This window comes from Ranitomeya imitator, chromosome 3, assembly GCF_032444005.1.
Source record: "Ranitomeya imitator isolate aRanImi1 chromosome 3, aRanImi1.pri, whole genome shotgun sequence".
Classification (NCBI taxonomy): domain Eukaryota; kingdom Metazoa; phylum Chordata; class Amphibia; order Anura; family Dendrobatidae; genus Ranitomeya; species Ranitomeya imitator.
Window position 1 is genome coordinate 38,960,665 of NC_091284.1, and position 23,688 is coordinate 38,984,352.

Below are 23,688 nucleotides of genomic sequence, written 5' to 3' on the forward strand. Positions count from 1 at the left end.
GAGAAAGAGGCTGCGGCACCGAAGACCAGGCAGAGGGAGCGTCAGGATCGCTGGGACCAGGTAAGTATGTAATATTCACCTGTCCGCGTTCCAGCCGCCGGGCGCCGCTCCATCTTCCCGGCGCCTCCATCTTCCCGGCGTCTGCGCTCTGACTGTTCAGGTCAGAGGGCGCGATGACGCATATAGTGTGCGCGGCGCCCTCTGCCTGATCAGTCAGAGCAGAGACGCCGGGAAGATGGAGGCGCTGGGAGCTGCAAGCAAGAGAGGTGAGTATGTGTTTGTTTGTTTTTTTATTGCAGCAGCAGCAGCGGCACGGATTTATGTGGAGCATCTATGGGGAAATATGAACGGTGCAGAGCACTATATGGGGCACAGCTATGGGGCACAATGAACGGTGCAGAGCACAGTATGGGGCACAGCTATGGGGCACAATGAACGGTGCAGAGCACTGTATATGGGGCACAGCTATGGGGCACAATGAACGGTGCAGAGCACTGTATATGGGGCACAGCTATGGGGCACAATGAACGGTGCAGAGCACTATATGGGGCACAATGAACGGTGCAGAGGACTATATGGGGCACAATGAACGGTGCAGAGCACTGTATGGGGCACAGCTATGGGACAAAATGAACGGTGCAGAGCATTGTATATGGGGCACAGATATGGGGCAATAATGAACGGTGCCGAGCACAGTATGGGGCACAGATATGGGACAATAATGAACGGTGCAGAGCATTGTATATGGGGCACAGATATGGGGCAATAATGAACGGTGCAGAGCACTATATGGGGCACAGCTATGGGACAAAATGAACGGTGCAGAGCACTATACGGGGCACAGCTATGGGACAAAATGAACGGTGCAGAGCACTATATGGGGCACAGCTATGGGGAAATAATGATCTATTTTTATTTTTGAAATTCACCGGTAAATGCTGCATTTCCACCCTAGGCTTATACTCGAGTCAATAAGTTTTCCCAGTTTTTTGTGGCAAAATTAGGGGGGTCGGCTTATACTCGGGTCAGCTTATACTCGAGTATATACGGTAGTTTTCCTTTAATTACAATCACCTGTAATTGTAATCAGTCGAGGGGTTCAAGAGAGGCCTGGATGTCTTCCTGGAGCAGAACAATATTGTATCATACAATTATTAGGTTCTGTAGAAGGACGTAGATCTGGGTATTTATTATGATGGAATATAGGCTGAACTGGATGGACAAATGTCTTTTTTCGGCCTTACTAACTATGTTACTATGTTACTATGTTACCTGGAAAACTAATTATCACATGTGTTTAAGATTGATTTCAGTGATCCATTGAGCCCTCAGACACAATACCATCCATGAGTTTATTTGAAAAACAAAACAATTAAATCTTTATGACACTTAAATCCAATTTGCTTAATAATTTAGAACACTGTGTAGTACGGTGCCAGCTGTGTTACACAGTCAGCATTGGAGTCTTAACTGATGCAATGGGAGCTAATTCTGATCTCAACTGTTTATGCACTTAGATGCCTTTGTGATAGCTGCCTTTATAGAGAATGGAAATGGTGTGCCATTTAAAATATAAGAAAATGTACCATCTGGTATTACCTTCTGTCTTTTAGAATCATAGAATGTTAGAGTTGGAAGGGACCTCCAGGGTTATTGTGTCCAACCCCCTGCTCAATGCAGGATTCACTAAGGCATCCCAAACAGATATCTGTCCAGCCTCTGTGTGAAGACTTCCATTGAAGGAGAACTCACCACCTCTCGTGGTAGCCTGTTCCGCTCATTGATCACCCTCACTGTCAAAAAGTTTTTTCTAATATCTAGTCTGTCTTGTCCCTTTCAGTTTCATCCCGTTGCTTCTCGTGTTTCCATGTGCAAATGAGAATAATGATGATCCCTCTACATTGTGACAGCCCTTCAGACATTTGTAGACAGCTATTAAGTCTCCTCTTAGCCGCCTTTTTTGCAAGCTAAACATTTCCAGATCCTCTAACCGTTCCTCGTAGGACATACATTGCAGTCCGCTCACCATCCTGGTAGCTCTTCTCTGAACTTGCTACGGTTTTTAAATGTATTTTTTTTTTAAATTTGGTGCCCAGAACTGGACACAGTATTCCAGATGGGGCCTGACCAAGGAGGAGTAGAGGGGGATGATTATTTCACATGATTTAGACTATGCTCTTAATACATCCCAGAACGGTGTTTGCCTTTTTTTGCTGCTGCATCGCAATGTTGACTCATGTGCGTTCTGTGATCTATTACTATACCGAAGTCTTTTTCACACGTGCTGTTGCTTAGGTCTATTCCTCCCATTCTATAGATGTAATTTTTGTTTTTCTTGCCCAGATGCAGAATCGTGCATTTCTCCCTGTCAAATTCTATTCTATTAGTCATTGCCCATTGTTCAAGCTTATCTAGATCTTTGTGAACCTTTCTCTGTCTTCTGTAGTGTTATCTATCTCTCCTAGCTCTGCATCATATGCAAATTTGATCAGTTTACCTTCAATTCCCTTATCTAGATCATTTATAAAAATTTTGAACACTGGAGCCAGGACAGAGCCTTGTGGTACTCCATTTGAAACACTTTCCAATTGGATGTGCAACCATTTATTACCAGTCTTTGAGTACGATCACTGAGACCGTTATGAATCCACCTACCGTAGCCTTGTCAATCCCATACTTGGTAATTTTTTCAATAAGGAAAGTATGAGATACTTTATCAAATGCTTTGCTGAAGTCGAGATATACTATATCTATCGCATTTCCCTTATCCACCCAGTCAGTTATTCCATCATAGAAGGAAAGTAGATTAGTCTGGCATGACTTGTTTGCTACAAACCTGCTCTGGCTAATTGGTTTATTACTGTATTCTTACCCAAGGACTGACTTACATGCTGTTTATTAATTTGCTCAAATATCTTTTCTGGTATAGAAGTAAGGCTCACTGGCCTGTAAATTCGTGTGTAACTGTCTAGAATAATAAAATGTTGTACTGTAATGCTAAAGAATTTAAAAAATGGTAGAATAATCGCTGAAAACCACCTCCCAGAGATCTGAAAACGGTGTAAATAAAACTACAGCTCGTACCACAAAAAGAAGCCCACATACAACTCAATCAAGGGAAAATAAAAAGTTTTAGTTTTTGGAAGGCAAGAAGGAAAGCCAAAAGCGAAGAGGAGCTCAATGGGAGTTTGTTGCCCAAGGCCCAGCATATACCTGGAGCTGATCCTGTTCATATCTACCATGTATATTTTATATTACTGGTGTTGTTTTGTGTATTAAAGGGTCCTAACTTTGAGTACCGAGGCTTGGGTTCAGCTACTACCTCTACGCCTCCTAGATTTCTGGTTTTGCCATGTATTATGGTGCGGTCCTGTTCATATCTACCGTGTGTTTTATATTACTGGTGTTGTTTTGTGTATTGGAGGGTCCTAACTTTAAGTACCGAGGCCTGGGTGCACCTACTACCTCTACGCCTCCTAGATTTCTGGTCTTGTCATGTATTATGGTGTGTATGTTTGATTTATGTGCGTGTCCTAGCTTCTGGGAGTGGTGTGTTATGTGTCCTCTGGAATATGACAGGATTTCACTGGAAATAGTTTAATAATGAAAACATAATGACTGTCACCTCTGAATTAAACTGGCTCGGGTGCACCAGGGGCATGAATGTATCACAAACATGATCGCTGTATTCCTTCATTACAGATTTGAAAAATTGAAAATTGCTGGTAAATCTAGGGTCACATTGCGTTAGTGCAACCCGTTTAGCGCTAGCGGGTTGCGCTAACGCAATGTTTTTAATGTGGCCGCGTCCCGGGGGTCGCGGTAACGTCCCCGCTCTCGCAGATCCCCGATCTGCGAGAGCGGGGAACGGACCGCAGGCGCACCTCGGACGCTGCAAGCAGCGTCCGCGGCGCGCCAGGAAACACCGGCGCGTCGCTAGCGCGTGCCGAACATGGCACGCGCTAGTGCTGCGCGTTCCCATTGCCGTGAATGGGCGCGCTAACGGACGCGTTGCACGGCGTTAATTTCGCCGTGCAACGCTGTCCGTTAGCGCTTTCCCATTAACGCAATGGGAACCAAGCAGACAAGCAGTGACCACCAGAGTGATAGGTGATTCACTGGGTAACTTTTTGTTATTTTTTTCTTTGTGACACCCCTCTATAAATTTTGTAAAATCCTGTAAAACTTTTAACGTTTTTATCTTTTTTTGGAGGCCGTATCTGTATTTTTTGAGAACCAATATGGCTGCCAGTATAGCTCTTACAGTGGTTGTATCTCGGCTTTCCTTGAGTCCCCAATAGCTTTAGTCATGTACCATTCCCATCTTTCTAGGCAAATTTCCTAACCCATCAATGTCGTAGAGGTTCATGAGCATAGATGACCATCCATTTGTATGGCCACCATGAATATAACGGCCGCTGGAGGAGAAATTCATGACTGGTCAGAACTTTCCCTGGTGACCACAGAAGCTTTTTAATGGTTTCCAATTAGCAGGAGTATGAAAACAAATTAAAAATCTTTAGTAAGGCTCATGAAGCTCTATTATAAAGATGCTTGGTTTTACATTTACAGACTACAGACATACTGGATGCAAATGACTGAAATCTGTTCTACCGACAGGTCGTAGGGATTGCGGTGTAGGAAACTGTTAAATCTTCCGTTGTGGAGCGGTGATACCAGTATATAGCTGTAATTACTGTTTGCTGGTAGAACATATTTTCCCTCGGAGCATTAATATTTCCTCGAGTGTCCTCACAGCACATGCATTAGTAACCTGTGGTCAATAATTCAACGCTTGTTTCCCTGCCCGAGGAGACCAGGCCTTAAACCCTCATTTCCTGTCCAGAAGATGATCCGTCCCTCGTGGACCAGTTGGGATGCTGCAATATTTATTATATTTTGTGTAATAACTTCCTCACTGTTCTCTACATCTCTGCTCGCCCGGCGTCATTCATTAGGCTTCTAATTGTCTTGGTCCTAAGATGGACACACACGTGCACGGCTCCTATCAGAGCGTCTATGCGTCACGTGCCCTGAGCCGATTTTTAGCCTTTGAAAATTAAACCCTAATTTAATTGTTGAGCGACAACAATTGTATATCTTGAAAATGATGAGAAATTGATGATCCATAGTTTTCTACGACTCAGAAGGTGAATGTTAAGAGATTTTTTTCCGCTTCATTTGAAAAAATAAAGTAATTTTAGAAATCGACGGAAGCGACACATCTCAAAAACTGTTAAAACGGAGTTAACAAAAGGCTGGAAAAGTAGTGCTAATGAAAACAACTGTAGTGTTAGAGAGGCAGAGTCTCTCAGAAGCAAAGATGGTCGGAGGTCACCGATCTGTGAACAACAAAATGTTGTAACCATTTTAAAAAAAAGTTCCATAATGTAAAAATGCAAAGACTGTGAATATTCCACCATCTACAGAACATAACATCAGAAGATTCTGAGATTCTAGGGAAATCCATGTGCACAAGGGACAAGGACAATGGTCAATATTGGATGCTCGTGGTCTACGGGCTCTCGGGCGCTGCTGCATTAAATAACAGGCATGATTCATATGTACAAATCAATGCATGGGCTCAGGAATAGTCCAGAAATCATTGTCTGTGATCACAGTTCTGTGTAATCCACAGATGCAAGTTACAGAAGCCAAATGTCAACACAATCCAGAAACATCTACCTTCTTCTCTAGGCGAACGCTCATTTATAGTGGACAGAGGCAAAATGGAAAACTGTTATGTGGTCAGGGGAATAAAAATATTAAATTCTTTATGGAAACCAGAGAACAGGGACCATCCAGCTTGTTATCAGCACACAGTTCTGCGTCTGTGATGGTTCGGGGGGCATTAGTGCCTATGGCAGGGGCAGCACACGTGAAAGATGCTATCAGTGCTGAGTATTATATGGAGGTTATAGAACAACATCTGATCCATCCAGACAATGTCTATTTCAGAGAAGACTTTATTTCAGCAGGACAATGGTAAACCACATTCTTCCTCCACCATACCCGCATGGAAGAGTTCGGGTGATCCAGCGTCCTGCAGTCCGGACCATTCATCAGTACAAAACATTTGGAGCATTATGAAATTAAAAATCCGGCAAAGATCCCGAGAATTCGACATCAGGGAAGAATGGGACAACGATCCTCTCCCAAAAGTCCAGAAATCATCTCCTCACTTTCCCAAAGTTTATAGCCTATCGTAATAAGAAGAGGGGCATGCCACACAATGGTGGACATGGGCCAAATATTTTTGAGATGTGTCGCTGCCATTAATCTCTAAATGAGTTATTTTTTTTCAAACGAAATGGGAAAAATGTCCAACATTCACCTTCTGATCTGTGTGCTATGTTCTGTGGCGAATAAAACATGGTAGAAGAGATTTCCAAATCATTGAATTCTTGTTTTCTTTACACTTTGCACAATGTCCCAACGTTTTGAGAATTGCGGTTGTACATGACATTGTCTATCCTGTACTGATGCCGAGTTCCGTCCTGTATTACACCCCAGAGCTGACCTCATTATTCTGCCGGTATTGTTCTTGGCAGCACGTATCCTGAATACACAGGAGGATGTGCAGCTGAAAACAATGATTTATTTTTTATGTGAGGTTAAAAATCATTTCACCGTTTTGCTTGTTCTTTGGTGGCCTGTTTAGACAGACCGATAATTAAGAATGTGCGTTCTCAGGAATGCTTGTTTCACAATTATCAGCTACTTTCGGTGCACCCTTACTGTCCCACAGCGTTGTAATAGCTCAACTAAGCTTTTTTGGGATTTGTATGATGAACGTTTAACTGCTTCCACTAACATCTGGGAGTGTTTTGAATGCAGCTCTGGAGCATAATGCAGGACGTTGTTCTGCATCAGCCTTTACCAGCAGAATAGTGAGTGCAGCTCTGGAGTATATTACCGTATTTATTTTCAAAGCACCATTCCGTAGTGTTGTACATGTGAAGAAGGTTTGCTTACAAAATAAATAAAGGCCGGGGGTTTGCAGCAGCTCTGGTGGTGGTGAGATGACAGCTGGGTTATTGCAGGCTGTACGATTTAGGCTCTAGGAGACATAGTATTGAATATTGTCCGCTAGCTTAGGCGGTTTGTAAGTCGTTAATTTTTGTTGGGGCAGTTTCATCAGAGTGGTTGAGATGGAAGCTGGATTGTAGGTTGTCGGAAAAGTGAGCTGGATGAGAGGTTGGAGGAAAGGTCAATGTGGACATGCTGTTTGAGGAGTTTTGAAGTGGAGTAGTGATATGGGATGGTTCTTGGCCATAAAGTTTGGGTCCAAAGGTGGCTTCTTCAAGATAGTCGTGATTGTTGTGTGTTGAAAACGCAAGACATCAGAGGTTAATAAGTTGTAGAGATGGGTTATGTTTTGGATAGGTAGGGTGATGAGGATAGAAAAGAAGTGGGATGGGATGGGGTCAAACGCCGAAAGTGATGAGGTGTGATTTTGTAGAGAAGATGAGAACATTTTTCTTCAGTGATGTTGGGGAGGAATGTTGTGGGGAAAAGACATTGGACTATTATATCGAGGGGTTGTGGTGGTTGAATAGTAAAGACTTGTCTTGGTTTGGTCAATCCTATTTTTTTAAATGTGCTGCAGTCTTCTGCAGAAATTAGAGAGATCGGAGGTGGCAATGGTGGACCGACGAGGGAATTAATTGTTGAATAATTGTTTGGAGGTATGTTGTAAACAAGATGTGAGAGTTGCGAAGAAGTCCGGGTAATCAGAGTTGATGGCAGACGTGAATGTGAGAATTGCTTGTTTGATTGTGGAAAAGTCTTCCTGTAAGTGCATGTTCTTCCACCTCTGCTCCGCAACCCTGGACACTTGGCGCAGCTTTTTTGAGGTTTATCTGCCAGGGTTGTCTATTGATTTGACCCCTTCTGCTAAGCACGAGAGGAGTGAGGGCTGATTTAATAACTGATGCGAGTGTGACGTAGATAGCGGTGACACCGTCTGTGTAGTAGTGTGAAGATATGTTGGCGAGTGGTGGAAGACTGACAGTGTGTGTCTAGGTTGTGAGAGGTTTCTGCAGGAGTGTGCCAACTGCTGGACTTGGGGGACAGGTAAAGATAAGAGGGAAGAGAACATGAGTAGATTGTGGTCAGATAAGGGATCAAGTGAAAATATGAGGTTAGAGAACTGAGGAAGGTGAAGATGAGGTCTAGCGTATGTCTGTGGAGGACCATTGCATATGGCCAAAGGATGAAGCAAGTGATGAGTTTGTAGGCTGCTGACTCACTGATGTCAACTAGAGGTTGGTATATGGCCATTGTGTGAGCGTGGATACGGACAGAGTGCACGTAGAAAGGAGGTGAGATTGGGTAGAAGGTGCAGTTAGAAAGAAGGTCAAATCCTCCACCATGTTAATGGTCTGGATGAGGAGTGTGGGTGAAGTAAAGGCCATCCTTACACAGCGCAGCAGGGGAGGCTGTCAGCCATATTTCTGGGAGGCCCAATAAGTATAGATTGTGATAAGTGCAGAGGATGTGAATGACTGCTATGGGGTTTATTACAGATGGAACAAGTGTTCCGTAGTGCTCCAGAGAGAGGGAGCGGGGAGTCAAGCGAATGGGATTTAGAACGTTTGTGGGGATTTCAAGTAGCTGCGGAGTGATCTGTAGGAGAAATAATAGAGGATAGAAACTGAGGACCAGGATTGGGAGAAAGATCATATTCAGTGAGGAGGAGGAGGAGGTCAGAGAAGGAGAGAGCACAGCTTGTTTTGTGTTTTTAAAAAGATCTGAGGTTTGGGATCATGTCAGCATGTGGGGTCAAGTGGGTATGTGTGGGTAAGAGGGAAGGAGAGATAAATATTTGTTTAGAGGGTGATGGGGTTTGAGAATAGGGAAGGAAAGTAAAGATTAACAGAGCAAAAACTAAGAGCAGATACAAGCATGATAATGGAGGAGTTGTGGAAAAATAGGAGGTGCTGTTAGTAATCGGTGGTGGCTCTTATCTTCTGTTCACTTCTGGTACATTTCTGTTAAGCAATTAACAATCTGTACTTAAAGGAGCTGCACACATAGATCACGGTCCGAAGAGTACAAGCCACGGGTGCAGCTGACGGTCCGAATAATACAGGATATTATTCATTAGAGGATACGTAATGTATGTACACAGTGACTGCACCAGCAGAATAGTGAGTGCAGCTCTGGGGTATAATACAGGATGTAACTCAGGATCAGTAATGTAATGTATGTACACAGTGACTGCACCAGCAGAATAGTGAGTGCAGCTCTGGGGTATAATACAGGATGTAACTCAGGATCAGTAATGTAATGTATGTACACAGTGACTGCACCAGCAGAATAGTGAGTGCAGCTCTGGGGTATAATACAGGATGTAACTCAGGATCAGTAATGTAATGTATGTACACAGTGACTGCACCAGCAGAATAGTGAGTGCAGCTCTGGGGTATAATACAGGATGTAACTCAGGATCAGTAATGTAATGTATGTACACAGTGACTGCACCAGTAGAATAGTGAGTGCAGCTCTGGGGTATAATACAGGATGTAACTCAGGATCAGTAATGTAATGTATGTACACAGTGACTGCACCAGCAGAATAGTGAGTGCAGCTCTGGGGTATAATACAGGATGTAACTCAGGATCAGTAATGTAATGTATGTACACAATGACTGCACCAGCAGAATAGTGAGTGCAGCTCTGGAGTATAATACAGGAGGTAACTCAGGATCAGTAATGTATGTACACAGTGACTGCACCAGCAGAATAGTGAGTGCAGCTCTGGAGTATAATACAGGATGTAACTCAGGATCAGTAATGTAATGTATGTACACAGTGACTGCACCAGCAGAATAGTGAGTACAGCTCTGGAGTATAATACAGGATGTAACTCAGGATCAGTAATGTAATGTATGTACACAGTGACTGCACCAGCAGAATAGTGAGTGCAGCTCTGGAGTATAATACAGGAGGTAACTCAGGATCAGTAATGTAATGTATGTACACAGTGACTGCACCAGCAGAATAGTGAGTGCAGCTCTGGAGTATAATACAGGATGTAACTCAGGATCAGTAATGTAATGTATGTACACAGTGACTGCACCAGCAGAATAGTGAGTGCAGCTCTGGAGTATAATACAGGATGTAACTCAGGATCAGTAATGTAATGTATGTACACAGTGACTGCACCAGCAGAATAGTGAGTGCAGCTCTGGGGTATAATACAGGATGTAACTCAGGATCAGTAATGTATGTACACAGTGACTGCACCAGCAGAATAGTGAGTGCAGCTCTGGGGTATAATACAGGATGTAACTCAGGATCAGTAATGTAATGTATGTACACAATGACTGCACCAGCAGAATAGTGAGTGCAGCTCTGGGGTATAATACAGGATGTAACTCAGGATCAGTAATGTATGTACACAGTGACTGCACCAGCAGAATAGTGGGTGCAGCTCTGGAATATAATACAGGATGTAACTCAGGATCAGTAATGTAAGGTATGTACACAGTGACTGCACCAGCAGAATAGTGAGTACAGCTCTGGAGTATAATACAGGATGTAACTCAGGATCAGTAATGTAATGTATGTACACAGTGACTGCACCAGCAGAATAGTGAGTGCAGCTCTGGAGTATAATACAGGATGTAACTCAGGATCAGTAATGTAATGTATGTACACAGTGACTCAGCTTTTCATGTAGATTACATTTATATATAAACTGTAAAATTTTGTTCAATCCGTTGGCGTTTCACTTGCAGTTAATCCCCAGAACTCCTCCATTTCTGACTTGGTTACATTGTTACGCCTCATAATTTACTAACATCAGTGTGTTTTTATTTTCTTCCCTTGTCTCACATAATGCCCATTTGTCCAGCCGGGCAGCATGCATTAACATTTTCCATCTTAAGACAGGCTGAAGTGGAGAGAGCATGTAGCCTGAGTGTTGAATGGAATTACTAGCTGTGGAAACTATGTAGACAGAGGTCCTGATAAAGGAACTGCTATGCAAACCTCAGCTGTTTTTCCATCCTGCAAAGCAGGAAAAAAAAAAGTGAATTAGCATAGGGAAAGTGAGTAATGCTGACGTCACCGCCTTCCCAGCCAGTTCTGCAGGCTTCTTCTTCCCAGTTACTTGGAACAGAACCTTCCTCAGGAATGTGCTGCCCCATAGGACCCAGTGTGTAGAGTTTGGTGGGGAGGAGTTGTGGCCGCTGCCTTATAAACCCAGTTTAGTGTAGTCTCTGCTTCTCTAAGTGTCCTGCTCTGGTCTTCAGACTTCATAGTCCTCTCCGCTCTGCCCTCAGCTAACACTCAACATGCATTTCAGAAACTTTAACTACAGTTTTGCTTCCTTGGTGGCCTGCGTGGCGGAAAACGACATCTTCCATCAGAGCGATGTCCGGGTAAGGGGAAATATTATTATTGATTTCTCTTTTTAATATTTTTGTATATTATTTTTTAATGATTTATTTAGTTTTTGTTCATTTTTTTTTTCTATATTAATTATTGCGTATTTAGATGTAGCCGTGCCGAATCTTTCGTTAAACTTTTGTTCCTCTCCACTAACACGTAACAAGTGGGCATTGCAGTAGGTCACGTGAAAAGTGACAACCCAGCTCTGCTACACCTGAAATGCAGAACTCCGCTTGTTCGTTCATTGGTTCCGATCTGCGATTTCGTGTTTGCACACTAAGTTTTTTGTTTTTTTTCCCCTCTCGCTTGCTCTCGACTCAATGGGCCTTCTTGTTACATCATTCACCTCGCTGTTCCTTTAAAATTAATTATCCAGAATTATTATTATTATTTTTTACTATAATTATCCAGAATTATTATTATTATTTTAACTATAATTTCTGTCTTTTAATTTGTCACTCTGTGGTGCGAAAACCCTAGTACATTTGTCATTGGATTACCGGCTCTTCTTACGTTTTGACTCCTGGGTCCAGTAGTTTCTGATGATGTCCCTCATGGGCACTGGTGGCGAGGACATGACCATGCTTATATTAGGTTGTCTTCCCTGTCTTCCCGGAGGATCGCTTTAGATTTTTACTGTACAAGTGGGCTATGGGTCTTTCACTTGGACAAACACAGGATTGGGTACCAGTTATACACCCATTACTATGCAGAGATCAATGGCAGTCCCTGGTGCTGGCAATGAATGGTGTCACCAGGGAGAAAGCAAGCTATCCGAATGTGTCATGTCCAATCATGAAAGGAGTGGGTCGCATGAAGATGACCCCTGTCTATATTCCCCTTTATGACAGATAGTCATCAGTTGTGCTTCATCATACCTGACACCACTGCAGCTCATTAGTGATTTCTATTGCACCAAAAACGAGTTCACGGACTGCAAGCAAAGATCTTGAAAATGGTGAATTTAAAAAAAAAATTAAAAAATCTATTTTTATTTTTTTCGTTTTTGCATTTTTTTAGAAATATTTTACACTGGTGATATTTTTTGTCTCACTTGAAACTGCCATAATGCCCCCGAGAATGAGAAAGGACAAAAAAAAAAAGGCGAAAAGGACGTTTTTAGATTTGTTTTAATTGGGTAGCGGGTCTGCAGGCGATACACAGACACTATTGACATTCGGCTGTGTCAAAAAGTCCGATGTTGCACAAACCGAGGTGTAAACCAGAATTTTGGGATTTTTGTAAGAATTCCGTTCTCTGCACAACTCTATTGTTATAGGGCGGCCATAAAGAGAAGTCAGGTCTGACCATTAGTATGTGCAAAGGAATGCTAAGTATGTGAAGACTAACTGCCCCCTACTGGTCGATGCACAGGAGTGCGCGATAATGAGGACATGTACGCGGGCCAACAAGTTATTGTGTCTTGTACGGTTACTCCGGTCAGGGTTGTCGAGCTCACTGAGCCATCCTGTGTGTAAGATGGCCGTCATAGAGAATAGTTCTTAATTCGCTGCTTGTGTGGTCCTACGTTAATAGGGGGCCACAGTATGCTGGTTCTGGCCCCATCGCATCCAACCGTACTTGTAATGGCAGATTGGGTAGATCAGTTGTTAACGGTTGAATAGATATGTGATAGGTGGACATTGGATAGGGAGACATAAGAGATACATAAAACAGGGAATCTGGTTTCCCGTGAGTTCGGTTGTGACGAAACGTTCACACCGTCTGTAGAGCCGGGTTCACACAGTGGGTCTTTGGAGGAGATCCTCTCCAAGGACCACCTCAAAAATTACTTCAAAATGCTTAAAGTTAAACTCCCTAGGAACAGGAAAGCAGGTTTCCAAAGGAACTGAATAGGAATAGATTGTTTTAGAGGGTTTTTTGCCGTTGTCCGAGTTTAGAGTGCGATGCCTGGACCGGCCGACCCCAGTCTGACCACCTCATTTACCACATATGCCCATGAGGTTGTGGAGTTTAGGGCGAGAGGCCCGAGGACGATCCGTAAATCAGGGACCTAGACACGGCAGATTCTTCCTGGAGAATCGACTCCAAACATGGCACATCAAGTCAAAAGGCTGCAAAATAAAATCCCCCCAAAAATGAAGCTTTTCCTGAGCCATTTCTGCTAGAAAATCTTTTCTGTTTTGTCCACCTCTAAAAATAAAAAATAACACCTTGGCTTTTTTCACACCATGGTCTAAGTTCCCTTCTGGGCTTTCCATGAGGAGACATATTGATGGTATACTTTTAAGTGGCGTCCATCTTTTATTTCCGGTACTACATAAATTCCTTTTTTTAACGGATGGCACTAATTGGAATAATTCAGTCTGCCTCACTATCCTATACAGCTATACAGCCCCCAAAAATCTATAACCACGACTTTTAAGATCTTTTTTGCCTCCATCTGGTGAATTGAGAGTCTGCAGATCCATTTAATGACAAGCGTAGATTTCTAATACTGTGACAAGGGCCTAATGTTTATTTCTCTGAAGTTGTTGACATTGGTAATCACCGCCTCCATCTTAGTCCCAGAGATTTATCAAAACAGTCATTGTAGCCCATAGCAACCAATCACAGCTCAGCTTGTATTTTACCAGAGCCGTTTACAGAATGAAAGCTGTGCTCTGATTGGTTGCTATGGGCAGTAAAGGCAGGTTTGATAGAAGGCTCAAAAAGTTTACATTTTTATTATTTTTTTACCACAGACTGTCGTAAAACTAAGCCCGGTGTTCAAACTTTTAGGACTGTAGGTTTAATGACTCTTTAGACATCAGCCTTCGGCCTAGGCAAAATAAAAGCGGCCATTTTGTGAGGCTGAAGTGGTGTTGTGCGCCCCAGCCGGGGTCTTGTGAGGAGCAGTGCGATCAGTGACAAGGAGCCTCATAAAATGAAATTAGGAGGGCGCATTTGGATGCGTTTCCCCCTCTTTAGCGTAGACATTCTTTCCACGGGGGGAGTGACAGCTGCTCTTTTCAGCAGGAGAGTGACAGCTGCGACAGTGGAAAACGTATTAATTTATCGTGCGGGAGATTTGTCATCGCCTCTTTGTCAGTGCACGGTCGTTTCAGCTCCTAATCGGTGTTTTTTTTTTTCGCTCGGCGCGGTGACTGGCATTGATTTGTCACACCACACTGAATGCTGAACGCGCGCTCTGTTCCCTCAGGCAGAGGGGGCTCCTATGACTTGCAAGAAATTGTCGCCAAGCGAGGGTCTGCTTCATGGAAATTTTACGTGACGCAGGCGAACAGCAAATCATAACGAACGGAGGCTGAAAATATGCGTCGTAACCTTTATCTGTTGTGCTGACTTGGGGAAAAAAGTGTCAGAAATCCAACAAGTTGTATCAGTGGGAAGTGGAAGCCATCCAGTCCTGGAGTGAACCAAACAAGTCTGTGCAGCCAGTAGACAGAATGCATTATACTGCAGATTCAAGTTATAGCCATTGTAAAAAAAAAAAATGTGTGGGTCACGTAGTATTTTTATTTTTCTTTTTTGCAAAGATTTTGTGTAAAAAATGTATTTTTGTAGTTCAGCACTGGAAAGACCTAAACAAGTCTGTGCATCCAGTAGAGGCAGTGTATTGTAATGCAGTGAAAAGATGTGTGGGTTCAATTGGATTTTTTAATGCAAATGTTCAAGGATAAAATAAGATAATAACCTTATAATCCACCTCTGGAGAGACTTAAACAAGTCTGTGCATCAAGTAGGGGCAGTGTATTGTATTGCAGATTCAAGTGAAAAGATGTGCGGGTTAAGATTAATTTTTTTTTGCAGAAGCTCCAAGACAAAACAAGAGTATATCCCTATAATCCACCTCCGGAGGGACGTAAATAAGTCTGTGTATCCAGTAGAGGCAGTGTATTATACAGTAATTCTCAGATGTGAAAAGACTCAAAAAAAAAAGATTTTTTGGGGGACAGGTCTAGGGCAAAATCAATATATTGATTGCAGGTCACCAAGGACTAGGAGATGTTCAGAAGGCAGCATGGCTAAAGAATCGGACTAAACTTTCTTTTTTAGTCTGCAACAATGAACCCACCAGCTGTTTACAGCAAACAGTAGGATATGGTTAATCGAGATTATTTGCAAATTTCTTTTTTTAGATGCTGTAGACCAAAATAAGAACAACAAAAAAAGATTGCAAATGTTTACAAGCTTTATAAATGTATTTTCTTCTGGTGATTTAGGTCTAAGCGGTAGTAACGTTTCTCCTTGTGGAGAGGGACTAGCCAAGCCTGGCATGTCAGAGCGAGGAGACTTATAAGCCATGCATGCTCCTCTGGGAAATTTAAATATGGAAATTGCTAGAGTTCTAGCCGTCTTTCTCTCTGAAGAAGTAACTAGAATATTTAATTTCCTAGAGGAGCATGCATGGCTTATAAGTCCCCTCGCTCTGACATGCCAGGCTTGGCAATATTGACGTTTAGGATTTCTACTTCCAATCCTAAACGTCAATATTGACTTTTTAACGAGCCTTGCAATATGACTTGAGATTTTGGTTTGGCTTTTATCCTAATGTGCAGACGCGATGTTTCAGGGTGTTGCCCCTCCTCAGTGCAAAGTATGAGATCTGATTTGGGTAGGGGAGAGGCTCTGGACAAGGGTCTTTTGGTGATTTGAGTTATTTGTATCCTGTGTACTGGGAATATAACGTTCAGTGTTCACGTTTTGTTTCCTCTCTTTCAGACCAAGTTCGAATCTCTGTTCAGAGCGTACGATAAAGACGCCACCTTTCAGTACTTTAAGAGTTTCAAGAGGGTGAGGATCAACTTCAGTAACCCGCTGTCAGCGGCCGAGGCCAGAATCCAGCTACACAAGACAGAATTCCTAGGGAAGGAGATCAAGCTGTACTTCGCACAGGTCTGTCCGAGCCGCCATCATAAAGTGTGAGCTATAAGCGAATACCCTGCCGAGACGTAGGGTTAGAATTCTGTCTGCTGCCACCACTAGAGGGAGCTCACTGCATACTGTTTTATCATTGAGTGCAATGTATAACCTGTATACAGTAACGTCCCTCCAGGGAAGAATGCAGGAAGACAGCATGAGATTATAGATAAAAAATATAATTCTTTGTATGAGAGAAGCTTCGATCCCAGTTTTTCATAAGCACTTCATTTTTGAGTTATGAGATGGTTTCGTAAATGCAAGTTTTTGGGGCTTAAAATAATTTTTGCAGTTTGGCTCCATTTGGATTTTCGAGGCTCTTTGTTTCTATGCACATTCAACTTCATAAATCAGCTGGGAGGAAAAAGACAGATAAGAGAGTTAAAGGCTCTCCCATCTGAACTTCATAGAGGACTGACTTAAGATCTACTTTGTTAAAAGGGTTGTCCACTACTTCTCAATTGCTATGTTCCTCCATGTAAAATTAAAAACCGCGATCCCGATCCAGCGATGTTTGCTCTGGGTCTTCAGGGGCTCGCGTGACCTTATAAGGAAACGTGAACCCCAGAAGACTCGGCGTCACCGAAACAGTGTCTGCTCTGGAAGGGGGGGTCATCTTACATAGAAGAACATAGTAATTAGAAGGAGTTGCCCGATTCATGTGCACCGTTTAACTCATTCTGGAGCCAGCAATAGACAGTGCAACTCAAAGACTATTGAAGGCAAAAGGTGCAATATTTTTAATGAAACCCCAAAGCTCGAAATACATAAATCTAAGTTTAAAAAGTATATAAATTCTGGAAAGATGGACATCCCTAGTCACTGTGCCTCTGACCTGTCCTTGTATTAATGTCATCCTTGTATTTCTTTTGTAGACATTGCACATAGGAAGTTCACACCTGGCGCCACCAAACCCAGAGAAACAGTTCCTCATCTCCCCTCCCGCTTCCCCTCCGGTGGGCTGGAAACAAGCAGAAGACTCCACCCCGGTTATTAACTACGATCTTCTATACGCCATCTCCAAACTTGGTCCAGGTAGGAGCTGCTGCATGTGTCCGTACCCTGAATAATAAGCCATAGAGCTCCTGAGGTTTTATTGGCAGGGGCGAAACACTTTGGTGTCTCTGTGCGGTAGGTTTCCCTTCTCCCATGAAGAAGTGAACCTTAGCTACATCAGTATGATTCCCCGCTTTGCTTCGTCAATGCCAGATAGCAGTAAGAAGCCCGCAGCGCTGGAGATCTAGCCCAGGCCGTGGCGTTACACGCTGGTCCTTACCGCCAGGGGACGTTTCCTCGGAGCTGTCCAGAAATAGCTGTCTGATTATACAATGTGCGCGAGGCCAAGTTTCCATTCTTTCCAGACAAAATCACTCCGTTATTTTTTCTATGCAGCACATTTTTCCTACATTAGCCTAAGGGGGAAAAATATCCCAGGACAGCGCTGACAAATATCGCCATATATATATATCATTATTATTCATTTACATTGGCCTCTGATATGTTCCGAGTGACAACCACCAGCGTTAAGCTGTATAATACCCAGGCTGGGACTGGCCCACAGGAGAAGAGGAGAATTCCCTGGTGGGCCCCTCTTATATGAGCTGTATACTTAATCCACCATGTACAGACAAAGGCAGCATCTTTTTTTTTAGTCTTTATTGCTATATACATTTGGGAATGAGAATAAAGTCCTATTTGCATGTAGCTGAAAAGTGGGGCCCCGGAGTTGATTACCGGCGAGCCCTTAGCCCCTCAGTCCGACACTGATAATGCCCATTGATATGGTAGTCCTGCTTTCCACAGACCCTGATGGAGAAATTAATATCCCAAAAGAGTCGGGTTGATACCGTTTTGAAAAGCCCATTTTCATATCCAAAGCGGGAACTCTAGTTAATAGGGCTGGGTCCGGTATTCTGGATCCACATCTATGTGGGGAAAGCGGTCACCTAAAGCGTCTCTCGCTCTGAACGACCCGTCCTGTCCCGCATTGGACAGCCCATTGATGTGAATGCGCAATACTTACGCCATCTATGGTGGCGCTGCTGAGATGTCCAGCACTTAAGGCCCCATTCACCATTTTCAGGGTTTAAGCCCCTTTTACTTATTTAGTTGGTGTTCACGGAGAGTTTTTGAGCAAAACTCATGCACACAGTTTATGATTTTGCACAAAGTAAAAAAAACAATATATAGCTCTTATTTATTTATTTTTTTTACTTATGACTTTTTGCACTAAAATGTCACAACAATTGCACCAGAAAAAAACAAAACCTGACTTGCTTAGAGTTACTCCAGGTTATGACTGGAGTACATTTTGCGACACATTTATAGACTTTTTTGAAAAGTTGCAGATGATTAATCAGGTGAAAACATCTGGAAACCCCAAAACTCCATCAACAGTAGCGAAAGAAAAAAGAAAAGGCGAACGCATAAAATAGACAAAAATGGAAAGATTATTTTATTGCAATTAATAAAAAGCACAAAACACCAAACACTTGACACAATACAGGCACAAATCCAACAATAGATGGAGCCCTAAAGGTACCTTCACACTGAACAACTTAACAACGATAACGCTAGCGATCCGTGACGTTGCAGCGTCCTGGATAGCGATATCGTTGTGTCCGACACGCAGCAGTGATCAGGATCCTGCTGTGAGATCGTTGGTCGGAGCAGAAAGGCCAGCACTTTATTTCGTCGCTGGACCACCCGCTGACATCGCTGAATCGGCGTGTGTGACGCCGATTCAGCGATGTCTTCACTGGTAACCAGGGTAAATAACGGGTTACTAAGCGCAGGGCCACGCTTAGTAACCCGATGTTTACCCTGGTTACAAGTGTAAATGTAAAAAAAAAAACACTACATACTTACATTCCGGTGTCTGTCGCATCCCCCGGCGTCCGCTTCCATGAACTGTGTCAGCGCCGGCTGGCCGTAAAGCAGAGCACAGCGGTGACGTCACCGCTCTGCTTTACGGCCGGCGCTTACACAGTGCAGGGAAGCGGACGCCGGGGGACGCGACAGACACCGGAATGTAAGTATGTAGTGTTTTTTTTTTTTTACATTTACACTGGCAACCAGGGTAAACATCGGGTTACTAAGCGTGGCCCTGCGCTTAGTAACCCGATGTTTACCCTGGTTACCCGGGGACTTCGGCATCGTTGGTCGCTGGAGAGCTGTCTGTGTGACAGCTCTCCAGCGACCACACAACGACGAAACAGCGACGCTGCAGCGATCTGGATTGTTGTCTAGATCGCTGCAGCGTCGCTTAATGTGACGGTACCTTTACTGTCAGGTTTCCTCGCAGATTATACCTGGTAGGTGGAGATCTCAGCAGGGCAGAGGCATTGTGAGCATCTTCTCTAACATAGGGATTTATTATAGGGGAATATTGACAGTTTCACCTTTTCCCCCCCTCACAGGAGAGCAGTACGAACTACACGCCGCCACAGACACCACCCCCAGCGTGGTCGTCCACGTCTGCGAAAGCGATCCCGAAAATGAACTCGAGGTGGAAGAAGACGAGGACGGCATGAGCAAACCCAAACCAAAAATCATCCAAACGAGGCGGCCAGACTACATGCCCATCCACCTAAGCTGAAGAGGACGGCGAGCGCGTTTTGAGGACAGACGCCATTTTCACTCCATGAAATTTTTGTAACCTGAGGACGAGAAAACTCAGTGTGTGGCACCGCGGCGGAAGAGGCCGAATTTATACACCACTCGGCTCTTCCAAACCGGTGTATTTTTTTAGGCTTGTTTTTATTTTTTTCATTTTTTTAGGTCGAGCAGCAGCGCCCTTGCGTTTTGGAGAGTCCATTGGGCCTTAAACAACAACTGTTAAGGGGGCAGATTGCTGGTTTCGAGGCCTCTTTTTTATTTTTTTCTTGCTTTTCCAAAGCTTTTACGTTAATGGAATAGTGAGGGTTTGTTGCTAGTCGGCCTGTCGCGTGCAGAGGCGCGTGGGCGGCTTCACCGTGACCCATCTTTCTACATATTTGCTGGTATGCGCACACCTGTCCATTGCAAGCTGGGAGGAAGAGTACAACATTTTTTTATTTTTTTTGTTGTTAATATTATTTTGCATGTGATCTCGATGCTGACTTTTTCTATCATAGGTTTAGTTTTAGATTTATTTTCTATTTTTTTTTATTTTATTTTTTTCCCGGTGAACTGTGTGACTGTACTCGCAGAACGAGCTGGCGGCGATTTTAGTGTTTTTTTTTGTTTTTTTTAATTCTGTTGTACGGAACATGAGATCGAAAGTCAAAAAAACAAAACAAAAATAAGACAAAAAAAAAAAAACTTTGGACTTTCTACCTTACTGGTTTATTAGCTATTGATCGTATTTACAATCTGATATCGTGTAAATGACTTTTACTTTCGCAGTCTAATAGCTTTTTATGAATGTGTATGATGTCCGTGTGATCCTGGAAAGACCGTGAGATAAAGTATGCAATACCTTGCGTCCTGTCTGCTGCTTTTGGAGTCCACATTGTGACCTACAGTATCGTTTTTTTTTCAATTTCAAAATGGCGTCGGTCTAGTCACATGACCCAATATTATGTTAATGTTTTAGGTGGGTTTACAATAGATTTTCTCTATTCGAGGCCTGGATTCTGTCACTGCTAGGTGAGACTACAAATGGCTGCCTCTATTGGGCTTGGTGCTACTCCCCAAATTACCCCCTTTAAATGCAAATGAGCATAAGCTCCTCCCCTTCGCGGTCCAGGTCACATGACTATACCATAACAATTTGGTGAGTTCTATATTTCACATGTCCATTCTGAATTCACGTCACGGGACCTAGTCTACACTGTGCGTCTCCGGAGCTCAGCCACGTCCTCCCTCCTTCTAGCGGTCCTGGCTGCAGCAGGAGCCTCCCCCCTCATTTCCGCCTGCACTATTACAAACTATCTCTAAGCCACACCCATAGGCAAGGGGGCGGAGCTTCAGTCTGATACTGATTAAAAGTAGATTTAAGGATAAAACCAAAATTATACAAAGGTTGTTCCTGAGTACGGCCACCAGGACAAGCCCCTGATAAGCCATAGAAAGGGTCCATGCACCTCTTATACATAGGACAGATGCTAAACCGAGACCTTTCACTATACTTCCAACAGTTGGCGCTATAGAGTCCTCTTTTTCTCTGAAGAGGCAATTTGCATACTATAGTACATTAATACATGTATGGGGAGATTTCCATTTGTAGCCTATGGACACAATGTGAAGACGGTCTTTATTTACTAAGCAGTGGATAATGTTTTACAAGAAGTACCACCCACTGATCAGGTGACGGAGCCTCAACAGCACAGTTCTGTCCTTGGTGTCCTGTTGAAGTGAATAGGAGCTGAGGTGCAGTACCCAAAAATGGCCACTACACTGTGAATGGCGCTGTGCTGGGTTGCAAATAGTGTCGGACCACCACCAATCTCATATTGATGTCCTTGGCGGCCCCCTTTAAGTAATGCAGGGAATACAGAGGAGGGTACCGCTTCTCATCAGAGACCCAGTTGAAATATGGAGACTTTGCTTGCATGCTCTATTGAGAAAAAAAAATGTGCAAATTACTATTATTCCTTCCTTTCATCAGACAAACCATCTGTACACAGCTGTTTCTGGTTTTCTGTACCTGTCACATTTTTAAAGGGTGATGGAATGAGGAGAATAACATCCCGTCAGTCCTCACTGCACCTCTGGCAGAACCAGGAAGCCCCGGATGAACGATGCTGTCACCCTGGGAACATAAAATGTGATTCTGATATGTTTTGTTGATGACACAATTGATTTCTTGGTGGATTTTCTCTCCGGCAGGAACCCGATCTTTTGTTTTTTTCCTGTCTTTGTATTTCATCTGTTATGTAAATGTTCCCTGACAATAAACTCCCTTTGTATTCATGTCTGTATCTGCCAGTTTTGATCCTTTTTGTTTTGTTTGTTGTCTGCAGACAATCCCTTTTATTGCAAAACTAATATAGACCACTTACTATACCATGTGTGCTAACCGTAGCTCTCTCATTGACTACTTCAACCCTAGTTGCCCTCTTAAAGGGAACCTGTCCTGTCCCCACACTCTGTTTATTTGCAGATATAGGGTGCAGGTTAATAGCATTTCAGTGTCCGACTGACATACAGAAAGCCCGACAACTGAGAGATGCTGATTTTTTTCCCTGTGGCTTTCAGTCTCAGGCTGGTTTCACATTTGCGTTTTTTGCCGCTGCGTTTTACCGCAAAAAAAGCATGTGTTTTTTTTCCTATACTTAACATTAAAAACGCATGCTTTTTTTGCATGCGTTTTGCCGCCGCATGCGTCTTTTGTATGCATGCGTTGTGTTGCAGAAATGCATGCGTTTATTTGCTGCAAAAAAACGTATTGCTGTCTATGTAAACGCATGCGTTTTTAAGCACATGCGTTTGGTTGCGTTAAAAACGCATGCGTTTTTATAGAAAAAAACAAGAAAACACTGATACGCCACCCCCCACCATAAAATTGATAAAGGGATCCTAACCCTGGGGACCCTACCCCTAAGGGTATCCTTACCTAACCTTAACCCTAGGGATCTTACCCCTAACCCTAGGGATCCTAACCCTAAAGGGATCCTAACCCTAAGGGTTAGGATCCCTAGGGTTAGGATCCCTTAGGGGTAGGGTCCCTTAGGGTTAGGATCCCTTAGGGGTAGGGTTAGGGTCCCTAGGGGTAGGGTCCCTTCGTGTTAGGATCCCTTTAGGGTAAGGGTTAGGTTTAGGATCCCTAGGGTTAGGGTTAGGATCCCTTAGGGGTAGGGTCCCTTAGGGTTAGGATCCCTTAGGGGTAGGGTTAGGGTCCCTAGGGTTAGGGGTAGGGTCCCTTCGTGTTAGGATCCCTTTAGGGTTAGGGTTAGGATCCCTAGGGTTACTAGGGATCCAAACCCTAACCCTAGCTATTTCTGTTTATAGTGGGTTTTCTTGTTGATTTTGATGATTGGCAGCTGTCACACACTTCTCATCATGCGTTTAAAAAACGCAAACGCATGAAAAAAGTCAAAACGCCGCGTTTGTATTAAAACATGCAAAAACGCATGCGTCAAAAAAACGCAGCGTTTAAACACGTTTACATGCGTTTTTTCACCAAATGCGTTTGCGTTTAAAACGCTGCATTTTTAAACGCAAATGTGAAACCAGCCTTAGATGCGTGGCTTTACTCGCTCATCCTTCAGTATACAGCCAGTAGAGGCTGTACGCGCCCTCCAGCACTTTGACAGCTCACTCTGCACTGATGCACTGCAGATCGAGCTGTAAATCAAAGTATTGTGACGTTCTTACAGCCTCTACTCACTGATTTCCTTTTTTTCCAATGGAAATAATAAAAGGGTTTCTTTTAATTAGTGAAGAAATTGTTTATATAATGTCAACCTCGTAAGATACCGCG

The 23,688-nt window shown here is 43.4% G+C and overlaps 1 protein-coding gene across 2 annotated transcripts in view; it reads left to right on the forward strand.

The window, feature by feature from the left end:
- RCAN1 (regulator of calcineurin 1) overlaps positions 1-22,178 on the forward strand; it is a 91,874-nt gene extending 69,696 nt beyond the window's left edge. The window contains exons 1-4 of one of the 2 annotated variants that reach the window (XM_069760780.1): positions 11,105-11,389; positions 16,086-16,259; positions 17,159-17,318; positions 19,703-22,178. In XM_069760780.1, coding sequence (XP_069616881.1) covers positions 11,303-11,389; positions 16,086-16,259; positions 17,159-17,318; positions 19,703-19,881 — 600 coding nt within the window. In that variant the 5' untranslated portion in view covers positions 11,105-11,302 and the 3' untranslated portion in view covers positions 19,882-22,178. Of the gene's footprint in view, positions 1-11,104; positions 11,390-16,085; positions 16,260-17,158; positions 17,319-19,702 lie in introns of those variants that run through there. The other variant, XM_069760779.1, reaches the window with a different exon arrangement.
- Positions 22,179-23,688: the final 1,510 nt, after the last annotated feature.